Source organism: Camelus ferus, chromosome 10 (genome assembly GCF_009834535.1).
Source record: "Camelus ferus isolate YT-003-E chromosome 10, BCGSAC_Cfer_1.0, whole genome shotgun sequence".
Lineage (NCBI taxonomy): Eukaryota > Metazoa > Chordata > Mammalia > Artiodactyla > Camelidae > Camelus > Camelus ferus.
In genome coordinates this window covers 60,218,615-60,243,743 of record NC_045705.1, presented here as the reverse complement: position 1 = coordinate 60,243,743, position 25,129 = coordinate 60,218,615, and the positions used below count along the sequence as shown (strand labels likewise).

The 25,129-nt window shown below is 35.4% G+C and overlaps 1 protein-coding gene across 1 annotated transcript in view; it reads right to left on the bottom strand.

Moving 5' to 3' along the window:
* UVRAG (UV radiation resistance associated) overlaps nt 1-25,129 on the bottom strand; it is a 254,326-nt gene that overhangs the window by 202,369 nt on the left and 26,828 nt on the right. Inside the window, exons 3-5 of the mRNA XM_032489420.1 lie at nt 19,393-19,427; nt 13,894-14,055; nt 6,366-6,440 (exon numbers count right to left, since the gene is read on the bottom strand). Of these exons, the coding sequence (XP_032345311.1) occupies nt 6,366-6,440; nt 13,894-14,055; nt 19,393-19,427 (272 nt within the window). The remainder of the gene's footprint in view (nt 1-6,365; nt 6,441-13,893; nt 14,056-19,392; nt 19,428-25,129) is intronic.

Here is a 25,129-nt window from a genome sequence, read left to right as displayed (position 1 = left end):
ATGACAGCATGAGTTACATAAAAACAAAACTCCAAAAGTTGGGGCTAGAGGTAAAGCAGAGTAGGAGAGGAAAACACCATCCCCTGAAGATTTTTAATCTCAAGTATCGCTACGGTAGTCCTAAATATAACAAGCATTCACCTTCATTCATTAATAAAATTTTACTGAGCACCTACCACACGCCAGGCACTGTTCAAGGGACACGGCAGTAAGCATCAGAGATGTAATTCCTCTTATCATAGGGTTTAGAGCCTAGTGAGTAGTTGTTTCCATATATTATTGAACTCTACCCATGTGCCAGGCCTGTAATACACATTATCACCTTCAATATTCAAAATAATTTATAATGAGGTAGAAACTGTTATCTACACTTACAGATGAAAAAACAAACTCAGAGATGACTCAATTTGCCCAAAATCTCTCTCACAAGCAAGCAGCAGTTATGCCTGGAATTAAATTCACATAAATCTGACTCCAAAATCCATATTCTTAACCACTGGAGTGTACATTCACCCAAGTAGTTGTCAGCATCCTCTCAAAAAGAACAGTAGTTGCCAAAAAGTAATTCAGGCAAAGATAACCCTACAAGTCTATATAAAAGGCAAGACTCCTGCACTGGGATCTGAAAGGTTTCCAGCTTACTGAATACAGAGCTGGCCCAACAGCCTCTCATTCCCATGTTTCCCCAACTGCCATCCTAGCAGTAAAATTCACTTGGGAAACATCTCTCCAGGCCCCCTAACTTTATTCACCAACCTCTTCCTACAGTTCTCTCCAAATTCTTTAAGGTTCTACTATAATTCACCTGTGTTAAGACCTAAACAACTGATATCAAGAATAATTTTTTAAACTAAACCTATATGTAAACTGGAACTCTTCTGGAATAAACGCTGTTTTATCTCAGCTAAAAGAATAAATGTTTGTGAATCTGCGTCTAATACTTTTAAAGGCCACAGTACTTCGTTTAATAATGGGCACATAATATGTACTTGATATTTATTGACAGAAAAAAATCACGAATCACTTTTACAACTAAAGAGAGAAGATTTTTTTACCATCACTGATTCAATTCTTTATTTGTCTGTACTGCAGTTAGATATTTAAGAGTTTTACATTTGTATGCCAAATAAATGAAATTTTACTACACAAAATTAACAAGAACATATCACCCCCCAATAATGCCAGCAGAGGTTACTGAATGAAGGATTCAAACCCACAGTGTATATTTTAGTCAAAGATTTTCAAGTGTAGTAAATAGTTTTCAAATATACTCCTGGTAGTGAGACTGAACTACTAGCCCAATGTAGTAAATAGTTGAGAGATTTACCAGGTTCCTAAAAACAACAGAAATGAGTAAAGCCTTTTTGAGAAGCAGATAAACAAAGAGGCAAAAGTTCTGAGCAAACTGAAGTTCAGCTTTTAGACCCATAGTGGCTGAAGACACTTTAAAGTGGACAGAGGAAGGATTAACAACAACATAATCATCAGAAGGAATAATAAATGTGTTTCTGGTTACAGCTAATGTAGAAAAACAAGAATGCTGAAGAACTGGTCAACCAAAATTTGAGTCACTGTCTAAAACATGCTTCCTTTTTGCTTCACAAGTGTAACCTTTCCTCTTCCATACAGAACACAAATTCTTAAAATACAATCCCGTTCTCAAAGCCTTGTTGCTTCAGCATTTTGCAATCCTTTATGAAATATTTCAATCCCAGATATGCTATCCACGTGCAATGACTGTGATTACAAGTCTATATGGACTGACTTTTACAGCTGCACCATATGTTTCTGTTCACCATTTGTTTTCTTTTGCGCTTTCCTTGTCTGATTCCTATCAAGTTGACAAAGTTTTCTACTCTGTATATTCTCCTTTTCTTTCTCTGCTAATTAAAAACCTATATTGTTTATAGTGTCTACTAGGCATCTTTAGATTTTTAACATACATATTCTGCAACAGATTTTTCTAAGAAATTCTAAAATTGTTTACTGTCTCCATCCTCCTCCCAACCAAACCGATGACCTCAGTGAATCTTACTCTTTAAACAGCCTCCCCCACTTCATGATTGTTGTCTAGAGCAGCGCTTCTCAAACTCTCTGTGGGGAAGGACCAGCTGCTTTTCCTTCAATTCACTGTGAGCTGATGCTTTTATAAAATACAGAAAAAGCCACAATAATGTCAAATTGCTATAAACGTTTAAAGACATTTACTTTCACTTTTTATACTTGGCTCACCACAGACTGGTGACAGACAGTTCTTAGACTGGCTCTGGTCCACAGGCTATGCTTTGAACAACAGTGGCCATTTGTTTTACCTTAAAACACACAAGCTTACTGTAAATTAGTTTTAGTGTGCATTTCCGTTTCAGTCAGTAGTTAACTAAATTCCCTAACGTTTTAACCATTTGTATGCACCTGGCTGTCCGTTGCTGTTGCAGCCCACATCTTCCCTTTGGGATCACTTCTCTATCTGCACCATTCAGCAGAGATAAAGAACCTGTGGGAAATAAACCCTCAGTCTTTGTGTACTTAAAACTGCCTCTCTTTCACCCTCACTCCTGACTGAAAGTTTACCAGAAATAAAATTATACATGAACAGTTTATAGCACTTTGGAGATATATTTCCTCTGGCATCTACTGTTGCTGTCAGAAGTCTGCTGTCAGTCTAACTCGTGGGTAATATTTCTTCTCTCTGCTAGCTTTTAAGATTTTCCCTTTTTAAATTATCCTTAAAGATCGATGGTTTTTCTAAGGTATCTTTTCCCAGCCTCCTTCTGTAATAGGGAGAGAGTGTTCATCTTGCCCAGAGGAGCCCATCTTTCAGCCAACTAAGCCCAAGGCTTCTGCCCACTTCTCTGTGTTTCTAGTTCATTTCTGTTCCAGATATGTTTATTACCTTGCTTTTTGTTTGTTTTAGCAAGTTATGTCTCTTTAAACTTCACTGATTTTTTATCACTGTTTTTGTTTGGTGCAGCAGGTCTCAAAGTGTACACTTACAATGCCTTCTTGACTGAACACCCTGCTCATGGCTTTCTTAACAAGGAAAAAGAAAAACCCTTTTTAAGGTTCACCTTATATGTCAGGTGTTTATTTGAAAGCTGGAACAGGGGCAAAGATAAGTTCAACTTTAAATTTATAAAACTCATTGAGTGAAGGACTTTAGAATAAAATGCACCACTTATTACAATCACTTATTCAGTAAGCATTTATTGACCATCTGACTTCAAATCCCAGCCCCACTACTGAGTAGTTGTGTAACCCTGGGAAAGTTACTTAACTTCTCTGTGCTGGCTTCCTCTTCTATAAAAGGACAATTGTGAGGTTTAAATGAGGCAAAATATGTAAAGCACTTAGAATAGTGCCTGGCACATAAGTGCTCACTAAACATTGGTTATTATTATTACTGTTGTTAGGGAGAAACACTTACTCTGTGCTCCCATGTTTCCACACAGCAGGAAAACTTTCCAATCCACTTCCCAGAAGAGAAGTTTCTGAAAAGAACATTTCTAGTTTCTCTGTGTCCTTCACTCACTTCTCCCCAGGACGGGCAGATGATTTATCTGACTGCTGAGTTTGGGAGATGAAACTGAGCATGACTGCCTTATTTCTTTCTAGGTTCCCCCCATTCAGGAACAGCCTGTGTAAAGTAAACATAAATTCTGCTTTTGTCTCGGAGGATCAGGCTTTGTCCCTCCAAAGGGAAGATCCCAGTTCTACTTGTTCTGTTATTTGCGGGTGTGGGGATTCAAGCTGGGAGGAAGTACCATATACAAGCTCTTTCAGTTACAGAATTTAAGCCAAACTTGTCAATTCGTTTCATCAATAATAACCAACATTCTGATCTTCATTTATCACCTGTCTTAAATCTAAACGTGTTTCAAAATCAGGAGAAGGAAGGGGCGTTAGTTACTGGCCTACTCAAAACCTCAACTACTATTAGTATCTGGCTATAGGATTCTTAGGGAGATTAAATCAGTAACAGACATAAAACTTTTAAACAGTGTTTGATAGATAGTAATATTCAATAGATATTAGCTATTAGTATTACTACTATGTGCCAGACGTGCTAGATGGTAAGCTAGTTACCAGCTACAAGAGGAACTTAACCCCTTCACTGGGTCAGGATGGCTGACCCTGACCCTGGGGGTGCACTAGAAAGAACAGCAGTAGCAGTTCCCACATTCTCTCATTAAATCTAACATTTTTAGTAAGTAAATACCAGGTCTCAGGGACAGTGGTAAGTACTGGGAATTCAAAATTACATATGGAAATCTGTCCTTAAGAAGCTTACAGACTATAAAGAAAGAAAGAGCTAAAAAGTGTTATGTCAAACGCATACACAGGGTATTGCTGTACTATAAGAACTTAGAAGATAAGGGCTTTAAAATTAATTAAGAAAAAAAGGTTTGTCAGAGCTTGAACTGAGTTCTGATGAAGGCACCTAGAATAGCTTGCATTCTGCCAAATGGAATGGGCATTTTTCAGTCTTCATCTTATTTCACCACATCCTCCCTTTAAAAACCAAAAACCAAACCAAAACAAAAACCTCTTTCTTTGACCTCTGAGATTCTACAAGAGACTTCACTCTCTTTTCCTCATCTCTCTCTCATGATTCCTTGTCAGCCACTTTTTTCCCAATGCCTCCTCCTGTGTTTGGCCTTTAAAAGTTAGGATCCCCAAGGCATGGTTATTAAGCCCCTCTTTTTCACTGCACAGCTTGTCCCTAGTCTGTCTTATCTGAACGCATGACTTTAATGACTAGTTGCTTTGGTCCCACGTTTATATCTCTAACTCACTCTCTTCTCTGAACTCCAGACTCATACAATCCAAATGTCTACTTTAACACCTACACATGGATATCTCAAAGGCATCTCAAAGTCTGTATGATCAATTCTGACTCAGTCGCGATCTGCCTCCACCAAAGCTGGTCTTCCTCCAGTGTCCCTTAGTTCTCTCAGTACCTGGCACCTTTATTTATCTGGTTACTTCATCTAAGCAAGAAACCCAAAAGTTGTCCTTAACACCTTCTTTTTTCTTACACCCTAAATTCAAGCCATCACCAGATCCTAATGATTTTTATCTCTGAAAACTTTCCTATCTTCTGTTGTACCATAACCCTGTTAAAAGTATCAACCTCTCTTACCTGATATACTTTAAGATCCTTCTTACTGTCTTCCCACATATATTCCTGCCTCTTCTACAATCATAATTTATCAGCAGAGTGAAATTATTAAAATTCAAATCTAATTCTATATCTGCCATGCTAAAAATCCTTCAACACACTCTACTGCTCTTAGGATAAAATCCTTTAAAAGGTTCTGTGTTATGTGGTCCTTGTCTACCTTTCCAGCCTCATCTGGCATCATTCTCCCTTTATCACTCGGACTTTCCTTCAGGCCCCATTTCCCCCGGCATTCCATGGCCCTCAGCATGTTACCCTCCTCTACCTGGGATGCTTTCCCTGTTCAGCCCCCACTGCCTCCACATTGTTCATGTCCATTTATCCTCTGCATTGTAACCTTAAAAGTCAAGTCCCCACAGGCCTTTCTTGAGCCATTAGAGTAGGCAATGTCCTCATTACATGCTTCTATACCACCATTATTTCATTACCACCATTTGTGTTTATGTAGGTATCTTTAGGTTACTTTATCAGTGTTAGTCTCCTCCACAGACTCCATGACAGCAGGAAAAAAAAAATCTGTTTGCTCATCGTTGTACCCTTAGCCCTTAGAGCACAGTGGCTGACATACAGCAGGTGTTTCATAAACAGTTGTTGAACGAATGGAGCATCCCGGCAACAGGATTTCAGCGACAAAGAATTATGAAATAACATGATCACGAAGAGGAAATAATGTAGAAAACTGACCCCACTGGTTTGTGGCCAGTCTTACGTGTGACAGAGAACATGAATCACCGGCATGTACCACAGAGAGAAGGTACCTGCTACAGGTGGATTCCCTCCCCACTTTCTAACCACCTTCAAATACACAGACAGCATTGACTGTAATAAAGCCTGACTCAGGCATTCTTAAATGTATCCAAAGTTTTAAAAAATATCTGAAACATTGAATAAAACTGTATTACATTTAATCAAAATTCACCAGTCTTCCTTAACCCCTAAGGAATTATGTAGAAACAGTTAGTTGAGATTTTCTTTTAGGAAAATTAACATAATCTGGATTTAGAAAAGATGCATTGGGGTGGTTACAAAATGAATTTTCACTTTAAAAAGCATTCACCCTAAGCCACACTAAACAACAAATATTATTATAATGATACTTAAAACATGATTCTGTTTACACGGAGCTTTTACCCAGTACGTCAAAGGCACACTTACACTGAACAAAGCATTGTAAAAATCCTCTTACCTTATGTTCAAATGGAGCACCATAATAGCCGTCATTCAGCCCAAAAATTACTTCATTTTGGTTGCGGGCATGAATCTAAGAGAGAAGGAAAACACATTATTAGTTCGTTTTATTCCAATCAAGTTTTAATCTGATCAGAAAATGACAGGACCTACTTCAATGCTGAGAAATAGGTTGGCTATATCTAACAAGCTACCAAAAAATACATCAATTATAAGACCAGGTAACCAATTTAGAGCTTCCTGCTTTAGTCAGAGTCCTCACAAAATCATCATATGTGATCACAGGCACCATCATTCATGCATATTTTCCACAAACACTTCTTGAGGTTGTTACAGAAAACATATTCCTTAAATACAAGGGAGTCAGAGGCATACTACACGTTCTCTGGTCTCAAAAAAACAGAGTCTGGTTATTCTGTTAGAGTGCTTTAAAAATATAAAAGCCCTAGAAAAAAACATGAATGATTAATATTATTTTTTACTTTCAAAAAGACAGTGTAAAGATAATAATACCCAATCCCTAAAGTCTTTAACTGTCTACTAATTATTGTCTGCTTACCACTTTCTTTCAAAGGCAACTGATTTGAGCTTCAGTGAGTGCCACCCCAAATTAAACTTTACCTAAAAGGTAGGAGGATTAAAACTTAAAAAATTCAAGAGCTAAGATTAAAAAATAACTCAAAACAGTACAAAGTCAACAAAAATACACTTAGTTATTTGATCAGAAAGAGTTGTGGCTAAAAAAATTTTTAATTGCTTCTGCAGTGAAGGATTAACATGAGGGATGAAGTGGTGGGAAAGAACATAGATTATCAGAATAGAATATTTCATCTCTTCTTTTTCTGACTAGAGCTAGAAGGGCCAAAGCCGGCAGGAGAAATCTCCAGTGAACACGTATCTGACTTCCATACCTGCTACATCTATTACTAAAGTAAAATTAATCACATGCTCCCTGTTTACCAACATCATTACTTAACTGAATACACCAACACCAAAAGATGAGCCTGCAATAATAAAACTTACAAGGAAAACTATAAGCCAATCTCAAGAAGTATTTCATTTTATGAGAGAAAAGAGAAAGCATTATGTAATCAGTTTCAAGATTAGAAGGAACCCAAAGTTTTACAAACACAAAATATTTTATGCACATATATACTTGGGGGGGGTTAAAATCATACGCATCAAAATGTTAACAATGGTTGCAGCTGGGCAGAAGGATTACAGATAACTTTTTATTCTCTTCTCTGTGCTTTCCAAACTTTTTTGAACTGTCCACAAAGTACATATATTACTTTTAAAATCAGAAGGAAAAAAATACCATTAAAGAAAGGGGGGTGGGTGCGATTGTGGGCAGGAGTGATTCCAACATGAAGGTAAAGTTTTCAAAGTATAAGCCTCATGAAGATGAGCATTAAATTAATTTGTTGAAAAATAAGAGACAATATGGTTCTTGGACTTGAAAAGATACTGGATTTAAAAAAAAAAAAAAACCAACCAACCCCAAGTGATCTGGGTTCTAATTCCAACTTCAATTGTTTCATAAGGAACTCTGGCTTATTTATCTTCATAGCTCTAGTGCCTAACACTCTATCCAGCATATATAGTAGTTAATCAGTGTTAATGAGCTATGCTTTAATTCCCTCACTAGCCAAAAGCAGAAAATATTTCTTGCTCTTTCAGTGGTGACATACAGATGAAACAAGAGAACTGGGTATTAAAGCACTTTTGGAAGTTAGACATGAATAATATTGGAGGGGGAAAAAATCTAATAATGTATCAAGATCAGGTCATTATAAAGTTTGGAAAGATCTCTTTGTTCCTGACTCATAAGGAAAAGAAAAACATGCTTAACAGAACAGCCTGCATGATACTCCACACAGCTATGTAACTTCTCAGAACTGCCCTATTATGCTGATAAGTGTGGACAAATACTATCCTTTAATCATTAATTATAGATTACTGACCCAAAATCATGTCAGAATCTTAATTTAGAGACTACCGGATATAGAGAAAGAGCATTATTAATCCAACCACAACATTTTATTTTGATCCTTTTATGAAAAAAGGAAGTTTTTTTTTAAGATAGCTTATTAGAGTTAGTGAGATGAATATAGTCTGAGCAGTGGAACAAGCAACAGCCTAAATCCTATCACTGTGTGACCTTTAACAAATCACTTAATTCTTCTGAGCTTCTGTTTTCTCACTTCAGTACTGAGGAAAATAACCTCGTTCAAAAGGCCTCAGGTCACTATGTGCATGTTAAAATGATTGTGTGATGGTGAAAAGATACCCAAACACTGAAAGACTATACAATTACTGTTATTAACACAAAGTTCTAACCTCTTAAACTAAGCACAAGAACTTCTGTCACTACAGGTACCCCACATAAGCATTCTCAGCAAATTCTCCAAATTCCCACCTTGAATGGAGCTATTTTCAAACTCTTCTGTCTCTTTGTCATCAAAATCCGAGTTAGAATCAACTTAGTGAATGACTTCTGGGAAAAAGCTCCTCAGTCATTCACTTATCTCTAAAGGCTATTCAGGAAACTGGATTGCAATTGTCATTCTGGCACAAGTATGTGACTTTGGACAAGTTGCATCATCACTCTGAGCCCTACTTTCTTCAACTAAAAATGAATGTATTAGATCATGCTCTGTTATATCATATTTCTCTGCCTATCCCCATCTTTTCTCCTCTGGTAATTCCAACATATCATACAAAATTCACTCAGGACTACAAATCAACAGAACCTAACCAACATTTGTAAAACATTTCATTCGGTAATAGTAGAATACACGTCAGGTATATGAAACATTAACCAAGACAAGCCATATATTCTGGGCCATAAAATAAATCTCAAAAAAGTTAAAAGGATTTAAAATGAATATAAAGTATTTTCTCTAAACTCAACAGATTTAAAGTAGAACTCAACAAAAAAAAAAAAGGATTATCTGAAAACTCCACAAATGTTTGAAAATTAAACAACATACGTCTAAATAACCCTTCGGTCAAGAAGAAATAAAAGAGAAATTAGAAAATATTTCAAATTGAATAAAACTGAAAATGCAATATCAAAACTTCTCTTTTATTTTTAAGATATCTTTCTCTCAACACTTACGAAATTACAAGACTTTTGGGAGGTGTGACCCAGGAACTAGGGAGAAAGACCAAATATATATTTATTATAAATCATAATATTGCAAAACCAAACACTCGTTCTTTGAAAAGCTGATCAAACTGCTAAATCTCTAGTCAGAGTGATCAAGAGAAAAAGAGAGAAGACAGAAATGACCAATAGCAAGAATGAAATAGAAAAGGATCGTTATATATCTTACATACATTAAAGATTTGAAATTTTAGGTGAAATCAACAAACTCTTTGGAAAACAAATTATCAATGCTCACCTAAGAACACACAGATAACCTGAATAGCCCCATAATACAGTAATTGAAGTCATACTTTTAAACTTTCCCACAAAGAAATCTTAACCCCTTGATGGCTTCACTGAAGAATTCTGTCAAACACCCATGAAATAAATAGTAACAACTCTACACAAATTCCTCCAGAAAATGTAAGAACATTTCCCAACCCATTTTATAAGACCAGCATTACTCTAATATTAAAACAGATAGGAATATTGGAAAAAAAAAAAAGACCAATAGCCCTCACAGACATAGGTGAAAGAAGTCTTAACAAAATATTAGTAAACTGAAACCGCTACAAATGAAAGGAAACTTCCCCAACCTGATAAAAGTGTCTATAAAATTCATATCTAATGTTATACTTAACAGTGAAAAACTGATTGCTTTACTCCAAGAACAGCAACAAAACAAGGATGCCTACTCTACTCTTCCTATTCAACATTGTACTGAAGTCTCAACCAGTGAAATAAGAAAAAAAAGAAAAAGACACAAACATCAGAAAGGAAGAAATTTACCTCCTTTGTTCACAAACAACATGACTGCCTACAAAGAAATCTACAAAAGGAATCCACACACACACACACAAAAAGTCTAGTGAATCTAACAAGTGAGTTTAGCAAGGTCATAAAATAGAAACTCAATTCAGAAATGTTACTATATACTAGGAACAAAAATTGGAAAGAGAAATATTTTTTAAAAGAGTATCATTTAAATTAGGATCAGCAAACATGGAAACCACAGGTACAAATCTGACATGTGCAAGATCTACATGCTGAAAACTACAAATAATTGATGAGTGAAATCAAAGATTTTCACAAATGGAAAGATATACCATGTCTGTAGATTAAAACATTCAATATTAAGCTGTCAATTCTCCCCCAATTTTCTAAGATTCAACACCTACCAAAATCACAGCAGGATTTTTATAGAAACCAAACTAATTCTAAAGTGTATATGTAAAGGCAAAAGATCTAGAATGACCAGAACAATTTTGAAAAAAGAACAAAGTTAGAGAATTCATCTTACCTGAATTCAAGATAGTACACAACTACAGAAATAAAGATAATGTGGTACTGGCATAAAGACAGACATGTAGATCAATGAAACAAAACAGAGGGTCCAGAAAGAGTAAAATAGAGGGTCCAGAAAGAGATCCATATAAATGATTTTCAACAAAAAGACAGGATAATTCAAAGGAGAAATAGCCTCTACAACAAGGAGTACAAGAAAAAATAAATATTCATCCATCTCCAAGACAATAAAACTTGCTCTTTATATAAAAGCTAATTCAAAATGGATCATAGACAAAAATGACTAAAACCTAAAACTATAAAACTTCTAGAAGAACTTCACAGGAGAATATCTTTGTAATGTTGGGTTAGGCAAGGATGTCTTACACAACACACAAAACGAATGAAACATAAAAGAAAGAAAACTGATACAGTAGGCTTCATCAACATTTAAAAATACTGTTCTCTGAATGACACTTATAAAAACAAAAGACAAGCCAAAGAAGGGCAGAAAATATGTGGAAAATACGTATCTCATAAAGAACTAACTAATATCCAGAATACCTAAGGAAATTCTACAACTTAATAATGAGAATTCAAGCAAATTAAAAAATGGGCAAAAGATCTAAACAAACATTTCACAAAGAAAGGAGGAGGGGGATTCATGACAAATAAACATACATATACTTTTTAATGCCCAACATCATTTCATCATTAGGGAAAGTTTAAGTTAAAATCAGGATGAGATACCATTTAAACCCAGTAGAATGGCTAAAATTAAATGGACTGATAGTAACAAGTGCTTACAAAGATAAGGAACTGTCATACATTGCTCCTGGGAATGCAGAATGGTGGTCACTTTGGAAAAAGTTTCAGTGTTTCTCACTACCATTAGACCCAGAAACTCCATTGCTGGGTATTTACTCAACAGAAATGACAACGTATGTCAACACAAAGACTTATATTTAATACTTACCCATTACTGAATAAGTATTATTCATTGTGGTGATGGTCACTTAATTCACACATTTGTCAAACTCAATGAACTGTATACATTAAAAGGGTGAATTTTACTGTATATAAATTATACCTCAACAAACCTAACTTGTAAAAAAAAAAGTTCATTCAAAAGTCAGCCCTCCTGACTCTATCCAGGCTTGTCTAAATACCTCCTTCATGTAATCCCATCGCTCTCTAGGCAGGTATTCATCAATTATCAGTTTACTGGGTCTAAGACTCTTGTCTTACTCATCTCTGGATCCTCGACACTTAGAACAATGCTGGTAGAAAGCAGAAGACCAATCAATGAGCCTAAGTGATTCTGGCTATTATCCTGACACATCTTAGTCTTACTTTCCTCTAAAATTTTGTAATTTTATTATATCGGATTTTCTAGTAGTACGTTACTTGTTACACCTATTTCATAGGGGATTTTCAACTTTCCACAATGATATTTAGTTTCTAATTTTTTTAAATGTTTTCTCTTTCTTTTGTTTTCTGTTATATGGGCATAACCAATCTCATAAGGAGACACCAGAATGCTAACAGTCTGAAATTAGGGCAAGTTAGACAAAAGCATAGCTGGGTATTTCAAGAAGACAACCACCTAAGGAATGTGTGAATTGAAAAGCATGATGAAGGCTATCTTCTCTGGCCAAAAAAAAAAAAAAAAAGACTCCCCTACAAGCCTATAGCCCTGAAATTCTAATGTTAAGAAGCACCATCCCCCACGAAACGCAGATGATTTAAGAAGAAAAATAAACAAAGTAATTAATATCATCGTCTATCCACAGAGAGCCAACTGCAGCATGTAGGAAGATGGAAAGGTATGTGACTCAGTGAAGAGCTCTCCATGACCAGGCTAAAGGCAACAAGCATCTGGTACTAAAGGAGAGGAGAAAGACCCTAAGCCAAAAGTCATTATTTCATATAAGTGTTTGTTAAACCAGTCCTAAAACACAGGGAACAAATATAAAATTTTAAAAGATTAAGAATTTGTAGCAGGTTAGGATTTAGTTAAGGAAAATATTTATTGCATACATTGTTCTGGTCACTATAATAGACCATAAAATAAAGTATGGTAAGCAAAATAAGGGCAGAGTTTTGGTGTTTTATTTTAATCTGAAAAAAATATGAAAAATTGTTTAAGAGAAATACACCAGAAAGTATATATTGAATAAATATTAATGTCTGTAGCTATGACTAACATTTTAGGGTGACCTTAACCAGTATCCCACAGGTATCACAAAATAGAAATGGTATTTACTCCAAGGTGGGATGGGTGGTTACCAAAGACTACATGTATATACCAGTGAGGTAGAGCACAAAGAGAATGACTTCTTAAGTCAGCCAGTCCTGATTTAAATCCTAGCTCCCCCTAGCAGTGAGATCTTGTTCAGTTTCCTAAATTCTCAGAGGCTCAAATTTTCCCATCAGGAAAATATGGGTAATAACAGCAGCCTTCACAAGGTTGCTATAAACATTAAATGGTAATTACCTATGACTGGGGATGAAAAATAGGTTTCATTTCATATGCAGTTCTGACATACTGCTAGTTGCATCTTGCTACTCTGTGTGAGAAAGGACCGTGGAGCTAGTTCTGAGCTCAGCCAGAAGAGTGCTATGATCAGTTAGCTACATCAGCCATGGTGTGTGAGCAGCAGTATACAAGCCAGCATTTGTCATCCCTGTGCTCAATAAACAGTAGCTCTTCTTATTCTTGGAATAACTCAACTCTACTTCTCATAAGAGAAGTGTTTATTTACATTGTATAAATAAATATTTTTTAAAAAATTTATTATAACTTAATTTGCAGACCCTAGTGGGGAACATCCAATAAGACAGACGCATATTCTTTCTCACCCCCTTCCCCCAAAAAATCCTCTTAAATTAGGAGCTTAAGGGGGTACTTCATAAATTTCTTCAGTTATTTTTTAAACTTGGCAACAACTCAAACTTCTATAATTAAGTTAATAATCATAAAAGGTGTATCATTTATAATAGGGAATGTAGAATCAGAAGAATCAACAAAAAAGGTTGGACAGTTTATATTAGAGATGACAACTATTTGAAACTGCAGTCTAAAAATTACCTGCTGACCCAAATATTTTAACCCATCCAAACAGACTTTCCATTCAATCAACAGCTGATAGATGTCCTCCTTTCCACCCCATATCTTCACTACGAAACAAGACACAGATGTATCGAGACGGTCTGGCATTATTCCAAAGTCAAGACTCCGCCACGTTGGATTCTGTTGATGAAAATGAAAACATGCCTTAGGAAAACTGTAACTTCTTTACAATTATTTCAGTTAGGTTGTAAATCATTTTGTTTTAAAAAACCGAAAGAACTCACAAATATATTAAATTGGAAACTTCGGTGAACCAAGACATTCCACTTAACATGAAGAGAAAGATATTGGTACTTTTTAATTTCTCTATTTATTAGAGTCATTAGAAGGAGCATATATTCTAATCTCTCAATAACATGGCTTCATTTGGTAATTCATTTATTTATTCAACACATAATGCACAATTATTTAGAAGCAAAATATAAACAATGCCCTCAAAGTACCTCCAATTTATTGTTGGATTCAAACCTCTATTTAAATAATTACATTGCTTCCTGAGAAGTCCAGTAACAGAATTATTCAAAAGGTTACACAGTAGCACAGGAGGGAATAATAAATTCTGAAGGAACAGGGGGAGACATTACACAGGCTATGACACTTTACTTTTAAAGGACAAAAAGGATTTCACGAGGTTAAAATAAGAAATTCTAGGCAAAAGGAACATAAACAAGGGCTCAAGGGCATGGAACAGCAAGGTATAGTCAGGGAACTAAGACAACTGCTGGAGTACACAACACAAGAGTGCCAGCACACAAAGCTGGAGAGAGAAACAAAGGATTCCGTGCCAAGGAGTACTTTACTACGGATAAGAGGTGGGGCCATTGAAAGGTTTTAAGGTTAAGATTGAAAGGTTTTTGGGGGGAGGGTATAGCTCAGTGGTAGAACACATGCTCAGCACGCACGAGGTCCTGAGTTCAATCCCCAGTGCCTCCATTAATTAAAAAAAAAGAAACAAACCAAAAAAAAAGGTCAACTTTAGGCTCAGAAAGAACTTTATTTTTCATTAAGAGTATTATCCAAATAGTTGAAACATTCTCTGAAAAGTAAAAATGTTAAGGGGCTTTAATAATTTCAATAGATATGAACTATAATGCATCAATTTCTTACTTTCATTTATTTCCCTCACATTAAATGTATTTTCATTGCTGAATGTAACCATAATCAATCTCAATAAACTATAATATAAATAATATATAAAATTACAATCAATCTCAATAAATTATCAATTTTCATATTATATAAATCAATAAATCAGAAGGGCCTCATATAAGGGTAACTGTTTTTAGCTTTACAGCATTCTTTTACATGATCAAAGTAGGAAGGGAACTAAGGCAGTGTTTTTCTTTTAGGGGATATATTGATGTACGTATTTTGTGGGTTTGGCTGTGAAGTTTCAGGAGAGGGGACATGACTTCCAGTTTCATGACACTTAAGTCTGATGTATCTTTTTTCACTTGTATGTTGATTGTTTTTCTTGCCTGATTTCCTTCCACTAAAATAAAAGCTCTGATAGACAGGAACAGTGCCTGATTTGTTTGCCGCAAGATCCTCAAAAGCTTGAGAAGTATCTGGTATATGCTCAATAAATATTTGCTGAATGAGTGAATGAATGTCTGATTAACCGATACGGATGTTTGAGGACAATGAAAGATGATCAATAAACAGCATAATGATAACATAGTAAACACATTTGTGCAATCAGTTTTATACTGATTCCAAGCCACACAAGAATTTCAACCTAAAATCAATAGAACTCCATTCTTAAATAACCCCCAGTCTCTATCCTCCCAAAGTTGTTTTAGCAACCCTGCAAAATAAGGGTAGTTTCATTTAAATATGAAGATGAACATTAAGGTCTAGGAATAACTGTGCAGACCTGTACCACAAGAAGTGTTAAAAGCCATTATTCAGGCTGAAGAGAAATGACACCAGACAGAAACTTGGATCTATACAAAGGAATAAAAAGTACTTGGTAAATGGTAAATATTGAGTAAATATAAAAGACTTTTTTTTCTTATCTTATTTTCTTTATATCATATATGACTGTTTAAAGCAAAAACTATAACTGCATAGAGGGTTTTATAATACATGTAGAGACCACACATGTGAAAGAAATGGCACAAATGACAGAAGGTGGGTAACTGGAACTACACAGTTACAAGGTTCGTCTGTTTTACATGAAGTAATTAAAGGTACATACAGAAATCCCTAGAGCAATGATTTAAAAATTAATGCAAAGAAGTACAGCTGAAAAGGCAAGCCAAGAATCTGAAATAGAATATTAAAAAATGCATACTGTATGATGATTCCATTTATATGAAGTTCTAAAAGAGGCAAAACTAATCTAGGGTGAAAATGATTTCCTCTTGTAGGGGGAAAGATTCGGCACAAGGGAAATGTCTGGAATGACGGGAAATGTATATATCTTGACAGATGTGTGTGCACTTATCAAAATTCAGCAAACTGTATAGTTAAAATTAATGCATTTTTAGTTTAAAATACACAGAAAGTAGCCTTAGAATTGGTAATCCTTACCACTGTAAAAAGCCAACCTGCACATTAGCGTTCAATACTTATTTACAGGTTTTTTAAAAGTAAAAGTTATATACAGTGAAATGCATTAATTTTTTAATCACTGCTCTAGGGATTACTATATGTACCCTTAATTACTTCATGTCAAACAGACGAACCTTGTAACAGTATAGTTCCAGTTGCCCACCTTCTGTCATTTGTGCCATTTCTTTCACATGTGTGGTCTCTACATGTATTATAAAACCCTCTATGCAGTTATAGTTTTTGCTTTAAACAGTCATATATGATATAAAGAAAATAAGATAAGAAAAAATAATCTTTTGTGTTTACTCAATATTTACTATTTACCAAGTACTTTTTATTCCTTTGTATAGATTCAAGTTTCTGTCTGGTGTCATTTCTCTTCAGCGTGAATAACTCATCTACCAGATGCTCCTAACTTTATGTTACCCGCCAGAATCTCATCCTCATGCTATCCACCCCTTGACTATCATCCGCTATCTCTCCAGGTCATTTCCTCCTCTGCCCTGATCTTCAGCTCTCTTACCCCGTGTCTCTGTCATGCTTGCCTAGCAAAATCTCAAACCACTCACCCCAGCTGAGCCATATTAACTTCTTAGCCATTCCTTGAAAACTTCAAGTACACGCCTACCTTTGTACTTTCCTACTTCTTGGCCTGGAACAGTCTTTGCCCACTTAAGAGACATAGCTTGTCCCCTCACTTCAAGTGTCTGCTCTCTGACTACCATAGGAAAACAGCAATCACCCCTGCCAGATACTCCCTTATTCTGCTTTATTTTACTCTATTATATTTACTGCCATGCAACATATTCCAATTTATCATCAATTCTGACAAGCATTTTTCTTCAATTTTAAGATGGATTCTGACTTCAGAAATAAATGTTAATAAAATCAATAAGGTCCTAAACTCTTTGACCACCAGGTGGCAGTCATCAGGTGTCACTGTCTCTACATCCACATCCTTAAAAACAGCTGTTCTTATTATCAGTTCTCGTAAGTTAGGCACACTATCGGCACTACATGTGCTTAGTCCGTCATTTAAAATATCCTGTCAACCAAACTCCCATCAACAGAAGAATGGATAAATTCTGGTATACTTGCACAATGACACACTATAGAGCAAACTACAAATACAGCCCACAACATGCATGACTCTTAAAACACGAAGTTGAGACATGGAAGTCAGACACAAAAGAATGCATACTGTATTCTTTCATTTATATAAAGCTCACAAACAGGTAAAATTAATTTATGATGTTAAATGTCAGGAGAGTAACAGTAACTGAAAAGGGTAAGAGGGGACTTCTGGGGCACTGAAAATATTCTATTTCTTGATCTGGACATTGGTTAAATGGGTGTATTAAATTTAAGAAATTGAGTTTTGACTATGGAAGAGAGGGTGGAATAAATCAAGAAGACATTCTGCTCTATCTGCTCCCTAAACCATTCCTCCCAGCTCTCAACTGACTGTAGACCACTTCTGTTTCCAGGTGAGCCAGGATAGGAGGAGAAACTATATTCAGTAGCTACTATATGTCAGACATGGTGCTAGTCATATTATATATCATTTAATGTATGTGGAACAAGACCTTTAATGGTAACCAGCGCTCCGCAAAGATGGGCTCCAGGAACCTGTCTGGTCTAGGATCCAAATCTATTATGGTATTTCAGAGACATTTAGAAGACAGTTTGATGAAGAGGAAAGAGTATTAGAGACTTGAAGACAAAGGTCAGGACTTGGGTTCTGGTCCTGTAGTATGACTCTGTGAAAGTCACTGAGTCCAAATGTCAGCTTCTCAAGATCTACCCCATCTCCCTTACAAGTTGTTCTAAGGATCAAAATGAGATAACATGCAATAGGATTCTGTAAATAAAACACATCACTGATATCCACTTACTCAACTAACAAATATTCACCGAGCATCTACAGTGTTCTAGACTTTAGGGTTTCAGAGGTGAACAAGACTGGCAAGGTTCCTGCTCTCATGAAACTTGTGTTTTGGTAGGCAGGAAACAGATAATAAATCAAGGGACAAGAGTTTTCCAGGAGTGGTAAATGCTCTAAAGAAAATAAAACAAGGTGATGTGAAAAAGAGTGGAAAGGGAACTATTTAGATGGAACAATAATAGAAGGCCTGGCTGAAGTGACATAGCTCAGACCTCAAAGGATTCTTCAGTCAAACGAAGACGTGGGGAAACAAGTGTTGTAGGCACAAATAACAAGACAAGTTTGGCATGTTTGAAGCACTGAAAAAAATGAGGTAAGCCTGGAATGAGGTAGGAAAAGTGTTAGGAGATAAAGTTGAAAAACTGGACAGGGGCCAAATCCAGTCCAATGGTCTTGGACTGTTAAAAGGATATTATCATTTCCATAAAGCTCTTCTTTTTATCAACAAGGTTGAATAAAGTGAGACATCTATGTAAATATCTAGTATATACATTATCAAAAGTAGGACGTTTCCAAATTTCTGAGTGATGCTACTGCCAAAAAACAAGTGGAAGGATTCTGTACATGGCCCTAGACATAAAATTCTTGAGAACTATATCTAACAAAGATATCATTTATTATTATATTCGGTAAGTGAAATAGTCAAAAATCTCTGGAGAAAATAGAAGTGACAGAATTACAGAATTTGAGTTGAAAAAACAAGTTTTCAACAGAAAAAAATACCATTTTATTCAGCAAGTATTTATCAAGCACCTATTTTGTGCCAGGCATGCTCTAGGCACTAGGGATACAGCAATGGACAAATCAATGAAGATTTAAGCAATAATTGAGCATAAGATTTAACAGTAGATGTGCCATAATACCAGAATTGAACTTCGATTGATTTTATGTCTTAGCATTTTCTGACACAGGCGTTATAGGCTTAGTCATATGTACCTGTCAGAGAGCAAACTTACCAAGGAATTCTTAATCACTTCACTTCTATAAAATTCTGGAAAAGAAGAAAAAGAACAATAAGTGATAAGAAAATAAGCTAACTCTTAATCCTATACCTTCTTTAACATCTGTTACAGTAAAAAAAACACTTAAAACATTTTCAAGGGATCTATTCTCTCCATATCTTTATCTGCAAAAAGTAAATTAAAATAGAAATAGTGATTAAATAAGTGTTTGAAAGGGAAAAACATTAGTAAAGAAAGGTCAAAACCTTTAATATTTAATTCAGTGATTTTCGCCTTACTGGCTCCTTTTACCCCAGATTCTAATATGAGCCCTTAAAAACTCAAGACTTTCTTCTCCCTTACCTACTGCAATTCTCTACAACAGATTCTATACACTGTTTTTCTCCATTGTCTCCAATGATTATCCACTGTAGTACTGTGGAAAGAATACTCATCTAGCCACCAGGTAACCTAGGCACTAGTTTCATCTGTCATTAACATCCTGACTCTCATTCCCTTGGGCTCATTTCTTCATTAGACAACTTAAGAGAATTAGGCTAGTAATCGAAGGTCCTCTGTAAGCACTAAAAATGTCATGATTCTACAAACTTTCACATATGTTGTAAATGTTATGAAACCTGAAGATACAATCAAAAGAGAGACTGTGTCAGGTTGTTGTCCCAACAACCCCTGAATATTCCCTCTACCAAAGCCGCTTCTGTGATGCTCTGTCAATGCAGAGCCTAGAAGAACCCTTGTATCCTTATGTTGCTACAGGGTAATATTTCCCAAGGGTGATGCATATCCAACTGGTATAGGAGATGATTTAGGTGATACAAAAACAAACTTTATTTTTTTCTAATATATTGAAATGTATGTCTCACAGACTCAACCCCTAACTGTACGTTTCATAAGAGCAGTAGCCATTTGTTCTGTACAGCTGTGCTGTTTTCTCAGCATGTTAAGCTATTCCTGGCACAGGGTGGCATGCAATAAATTTTTTACTGTATCAACAACTTCACAGATTATGCTTAGACAGGAGTTTAAAATAATGAACTTTTAAAAATATATTAAGTATGTAATAGTATAGATGAAACTCAAGGAGTGTGGAACTTGTCAAAGTAGTCCGCAGGACTAAGCTTGGGAATTGTCAAGCAGTAAAGGAAAAGTGGACCTGGATATAAAATTCTTATGGACAAGCTCTTTTGGTTAGAATGTTTCCTGACGAACATACCATCAACATTACCCTATCCTTGTCTTCCTTTAAAAAAAATTATAAATAGCATAATTATTCTATTTTGTGGAGAGACAGCCACAATGAATTAAGTGAAAAAAAAAGTTCCAATAGAGAATTTACGACAGGATCCAAATCTTTACAATTATGTTAACAATGTTTATCTTAGGTGATAGGAGAGGAGTAGGTTGCTTACTTTTATTTTTTGCTTGGCAGTTTTTTAAGTTTTCTCTTTTGAATCATCTTTTAAGTAAGAAAACAGATAATTCTAATTGTTTTAAAAGGAATCTTCTACTGACAAACATTATGCTAATTTTGGATATTTCGAGTAATGTTATAAACAGCCTTTGAAAGATATATATCCTAAGACACCTGAATCTATAATTTTAGAAATAAAATTGCAAGATAAAAGGAAAAATGAATTTGCTCGATATTGCCAAATTGTCCTCTAAAAATACTGTACCAATTTATAACCTATTTAATACTAGGCAACCCTAAGTATTATTCTTTTCATTTTTCCCCAAATGAATTTTAACCAATTTCAACCATAAATTGACTACCTAAATATACATATGTATGTATGTGTATACATAATATATATATGTTTTTTTAACGCATATGCATATATTCTGATTTATACGTACCAAATATGTTTTTAGGGGAAAAAAGATTCAGTGCTAAAAAAAAAGTGTCTTTTTTTATTGCAAGGTACTTTCACTTAATACACTTTCATACTGTCTGAATTTGATGCAAGTATGTAATACTTCGAAAATCAGTGAAAAAAGAAACATAAAGATAATCCTTTTTTTTTTCTTTTCAGAGAAAGAATTCCCCAATTTAATCTGCAAACTGTCTAAATTAAAGTCCCCAAAATAAGTATCTCCAGCTCTAAAAAGATGAATAGCATCATTATTTCTTCCAAAACTCTGCTGACTAACTGTATGTATAAATGAAACTAAATCTGTCTTCTCTATTAGGCCCTCAAAATGTACCTGCTAATTCAAATGAAGAGTCCACAAAGGAGCCATACAATTTAGAAAGGAATCACCAAGTCTGAGGTAATTTCTAGAGTGTTAAATGTGGGCCTACACTGTCTATCATTCTGTTACATTTAAAATATTACAAATGAAATCAGCAGCATGGTGCAAAACAGAATAGTGAATTTAGAAGAATTTAGAATTTAAAAAAACAGCCCCAGTCTCCAGTGCACCATGTATAAGCTCGCCCTAGATAAGCCAATTAATTTTTAGGGGCCATAGTTTCTTCACCTTTCAAAAGAAAATGACACCTGAAAATAAAAGGGTCATTTTGAGGCTCAAATGAAATAGCGAATTAAAAATACTTTATAAGTTATATTTTTATTGATACAATCCTATTAATTTTTATTAACAATATTAATTAATAGAATTAATTTTTATTAATAGAATTATATTAATTTGTATTAATTCAATTTGAGCAAAACTATCTGACAAGTAAATTTTCAAAAAGGTATGGTCCAAGACTGGTTCTCCACGAAAGGGACTATTAGATACAAATGTTTCTCTATGCATTCTGAGACCTGAAGAAACAAAGCAATCAGAGATTGCAGAGCATGATTCAATGACATGGTTTGGCTGTTATACAGCATTCCATTTATTCAACAATTTTTTTAGTACCTCAACCCCACTCATAATAGAAGAAACACAAACTTAAACTACACTATAAGACTAACTTTCCCCTATCAGATTGGCAAAATTTCAAAAGTTAGATTGCAGTCTATTGGTGAGGCTGTGGGAAAAAAGGGCCCCTGTACACAGCAATTGGGAACATCAACAAGGACAATTTTGCAGCGTCTACCAAAACTGCAATGACACACTCTCTGTGCTCTCACTCCTTGGGACTTACTCTATAGCTATACAGGCATTCACACAGAATAATGTACAGCAACAAAATTATTCACTGCAGTACTGTGTATACAGCTAAATGCCCAATAGAAGCCAGTTAAATAAATCATGGTACATCTGTTCAATGCAAAACTAAACAGAAAACAAAAAAAGAAAAGAAAAATAGAGAAGCTCTCTATAAACCAGTATGGAAAAACATCTAAGATATATTAAGTGAAAAAGGCAAGGCACAGAAATATACATACAATTTGGTACTATTTTTACTTGCTTTTGCAAAAAGAATCTTAGGAACGACAAGGGCAGGGTGGAAAACTAGGGAGATGGGACAGGTAGAAGGAAGACTTTAATATATACTTTAATATATTTATATATGTTGAACCAAGGACTGCATTCATTATTCAAAAAATTAAATGAAAAGAAAAATATTACTTTGTGCCAAGCATTGTTCCAACTACTGGGGATAATGCAGTGAACAATGATGATCTAAAAATCTCTGCCCATATAGAGCTTACACTCTAGTGGAGAGAGACCTGCATTAACCAAATAATTAAACATATAGTACATAAGATGATCTGAGGTACTGTGGAGAAAAATAAAGCAGGCAGAGGAATTAGTCTTGTGGCTATCAGGAGGAAGGAGCACCCAGGCCAAAGAACAGCCAGTGCAGAGGCCTTCAAACTAAAGTAAACATGATGTATTCGAGGAACAGCATGAAGGTCAGTGGGGCTGGGACAGAGTGAACCAGAGTAGGAGGAGATGAGCTCGGAGAGGTCAGAGCCAGGTCACAGAAGGCCAAGGAAACCAAGAACTGCAGCTTTTACTCTGAATGAAAAGGGGAGCTGCTGGAGGGTTTTGAGGAGAGAAATAACATGACCTCACTGTCATTTTAATAGGATCTCAGAGAGAACACACTGAAGAGGGTGCATGGGCAGGCAGATCTGTTAGAAGTCGACTTCAATAGCTCTAGTAAGATATGATAGTGGTTTGGAGGTAGTAAGAGTGAGCAGATTATGGATATACTCTGACAGTAAGAACCAAAAGTATTTGCTGGAAGACTGGATGTGGAATATATAAGAGGACAACCCAAGATGATTCTAAGGTTTTTGGATGAGAAAATGGAAGGATGGAGTTGCCATTTTCTGACAGAAGGAAGAATACAGGAGGTGGTTTAGAGCTGGAATATCAGAAATTCAGTGTGGAATATACCAAGTTTAAGTTACCTACTAGACTCAAAATGGAGATGGAGAGCAGGCAACTGAATACAGGGTATGAGGTCAGGGGGGACGTCCAAGCTATGTATTTTCAAGTTATTAGAGTGACAAGTGGTATTTCAAACTTCAAGACTTGCATGAGATCATCAAATTGGATTATACAGAGTTCATCTTCTGATGGGTTCAAAACAGCTGGTTGGCATCCCAGGAAAGGACAGGCACGAGTGGGAAAATAACTATGGCTGAAGAACAAACTTGATTTTATAAAAATTCCAAGTTTAAGTGGGAACCAGGATTGGAACCTCGCTCCTCATTCATTAACACAAGGCTTTGTTCCCTGGGAATGTAATAAATGGTGTTTGATTTGAAATACCTGAAAAACAGACTCTCCTAAGAGAACTAAAAAATGTCAAAAATCAAAAAATCTCACACATACTTTCTATGATCTGCTGTGATTTCAGCTAAAATAAAAGAATATCTTAGAAATCAGCATTTCAGATATTCTTCCAATAAAAAAAACTTTCTTTTGAAACTAAGAATTGGTGCCACTAGACAGGTAGTACAGGTAGTTTTGAGAAGAGCCAACTGGCCTTCTATCATGGTCATCCTACACCAAGGGCCACATAATTAATGATCATGCAACGAACATTCATGTTTGTCATAATGGGCCCATAGGATAAGGTGGTATTAACTAGGTGCACTAAGGAAACCTGTGGGTCCAATAAGAAGACCTGAGTAGACTGCATTCAACCATGACATTTTGGAGCAGGAGAAAGTCTCAGAAATCATCAACCCTCTAATTTAAAAGATAAATTAACTAAAAGCACACAAGAGGGACTAACTGCTGTAGCAAAGGGCTTGGCAGTTAGTGACAGACTCAATACCAGTAGCAGACACTGGACTTCCTGTGGTCTGAAACCAGCTATTCCTTAATTGTGTTAGTGATCATCTTATTGAGATAACATCAAGAAGCAAACAAGAAGTCTATAATAATTTCTAAGCTCAAGATACAAACTGAGCTAAAAGAAGACCAAAAGAAAAAAAAAATCACTGCTTTCATCATCTCTCAGACAAGTTTTTGCATCATGATCATCAACCAGTCCCACGACTATTCTCTTTATTTATAAGATACTATTATGATTGTTAACATTACAATTCTAATAATAATTGCTACCATTTACCAATTACGTACCAAGTTCAATGTTAGTTACTATTGTCAGAGACAACACTGGAGCAAGAACACAGAAGTTCTAATGAAGATAATCAAGGACTGATGACATAGAAATCTATCAAAAATATAAAGTACTCTGGCATCGTCATATATTGCTATAATATATGTAATAAAACCAATTAGTGAGCAGCAGACAAAACGTAGTAAGATGTACAAAAATGCTTATACTCTTGGGACAAATAGCAACCAAACT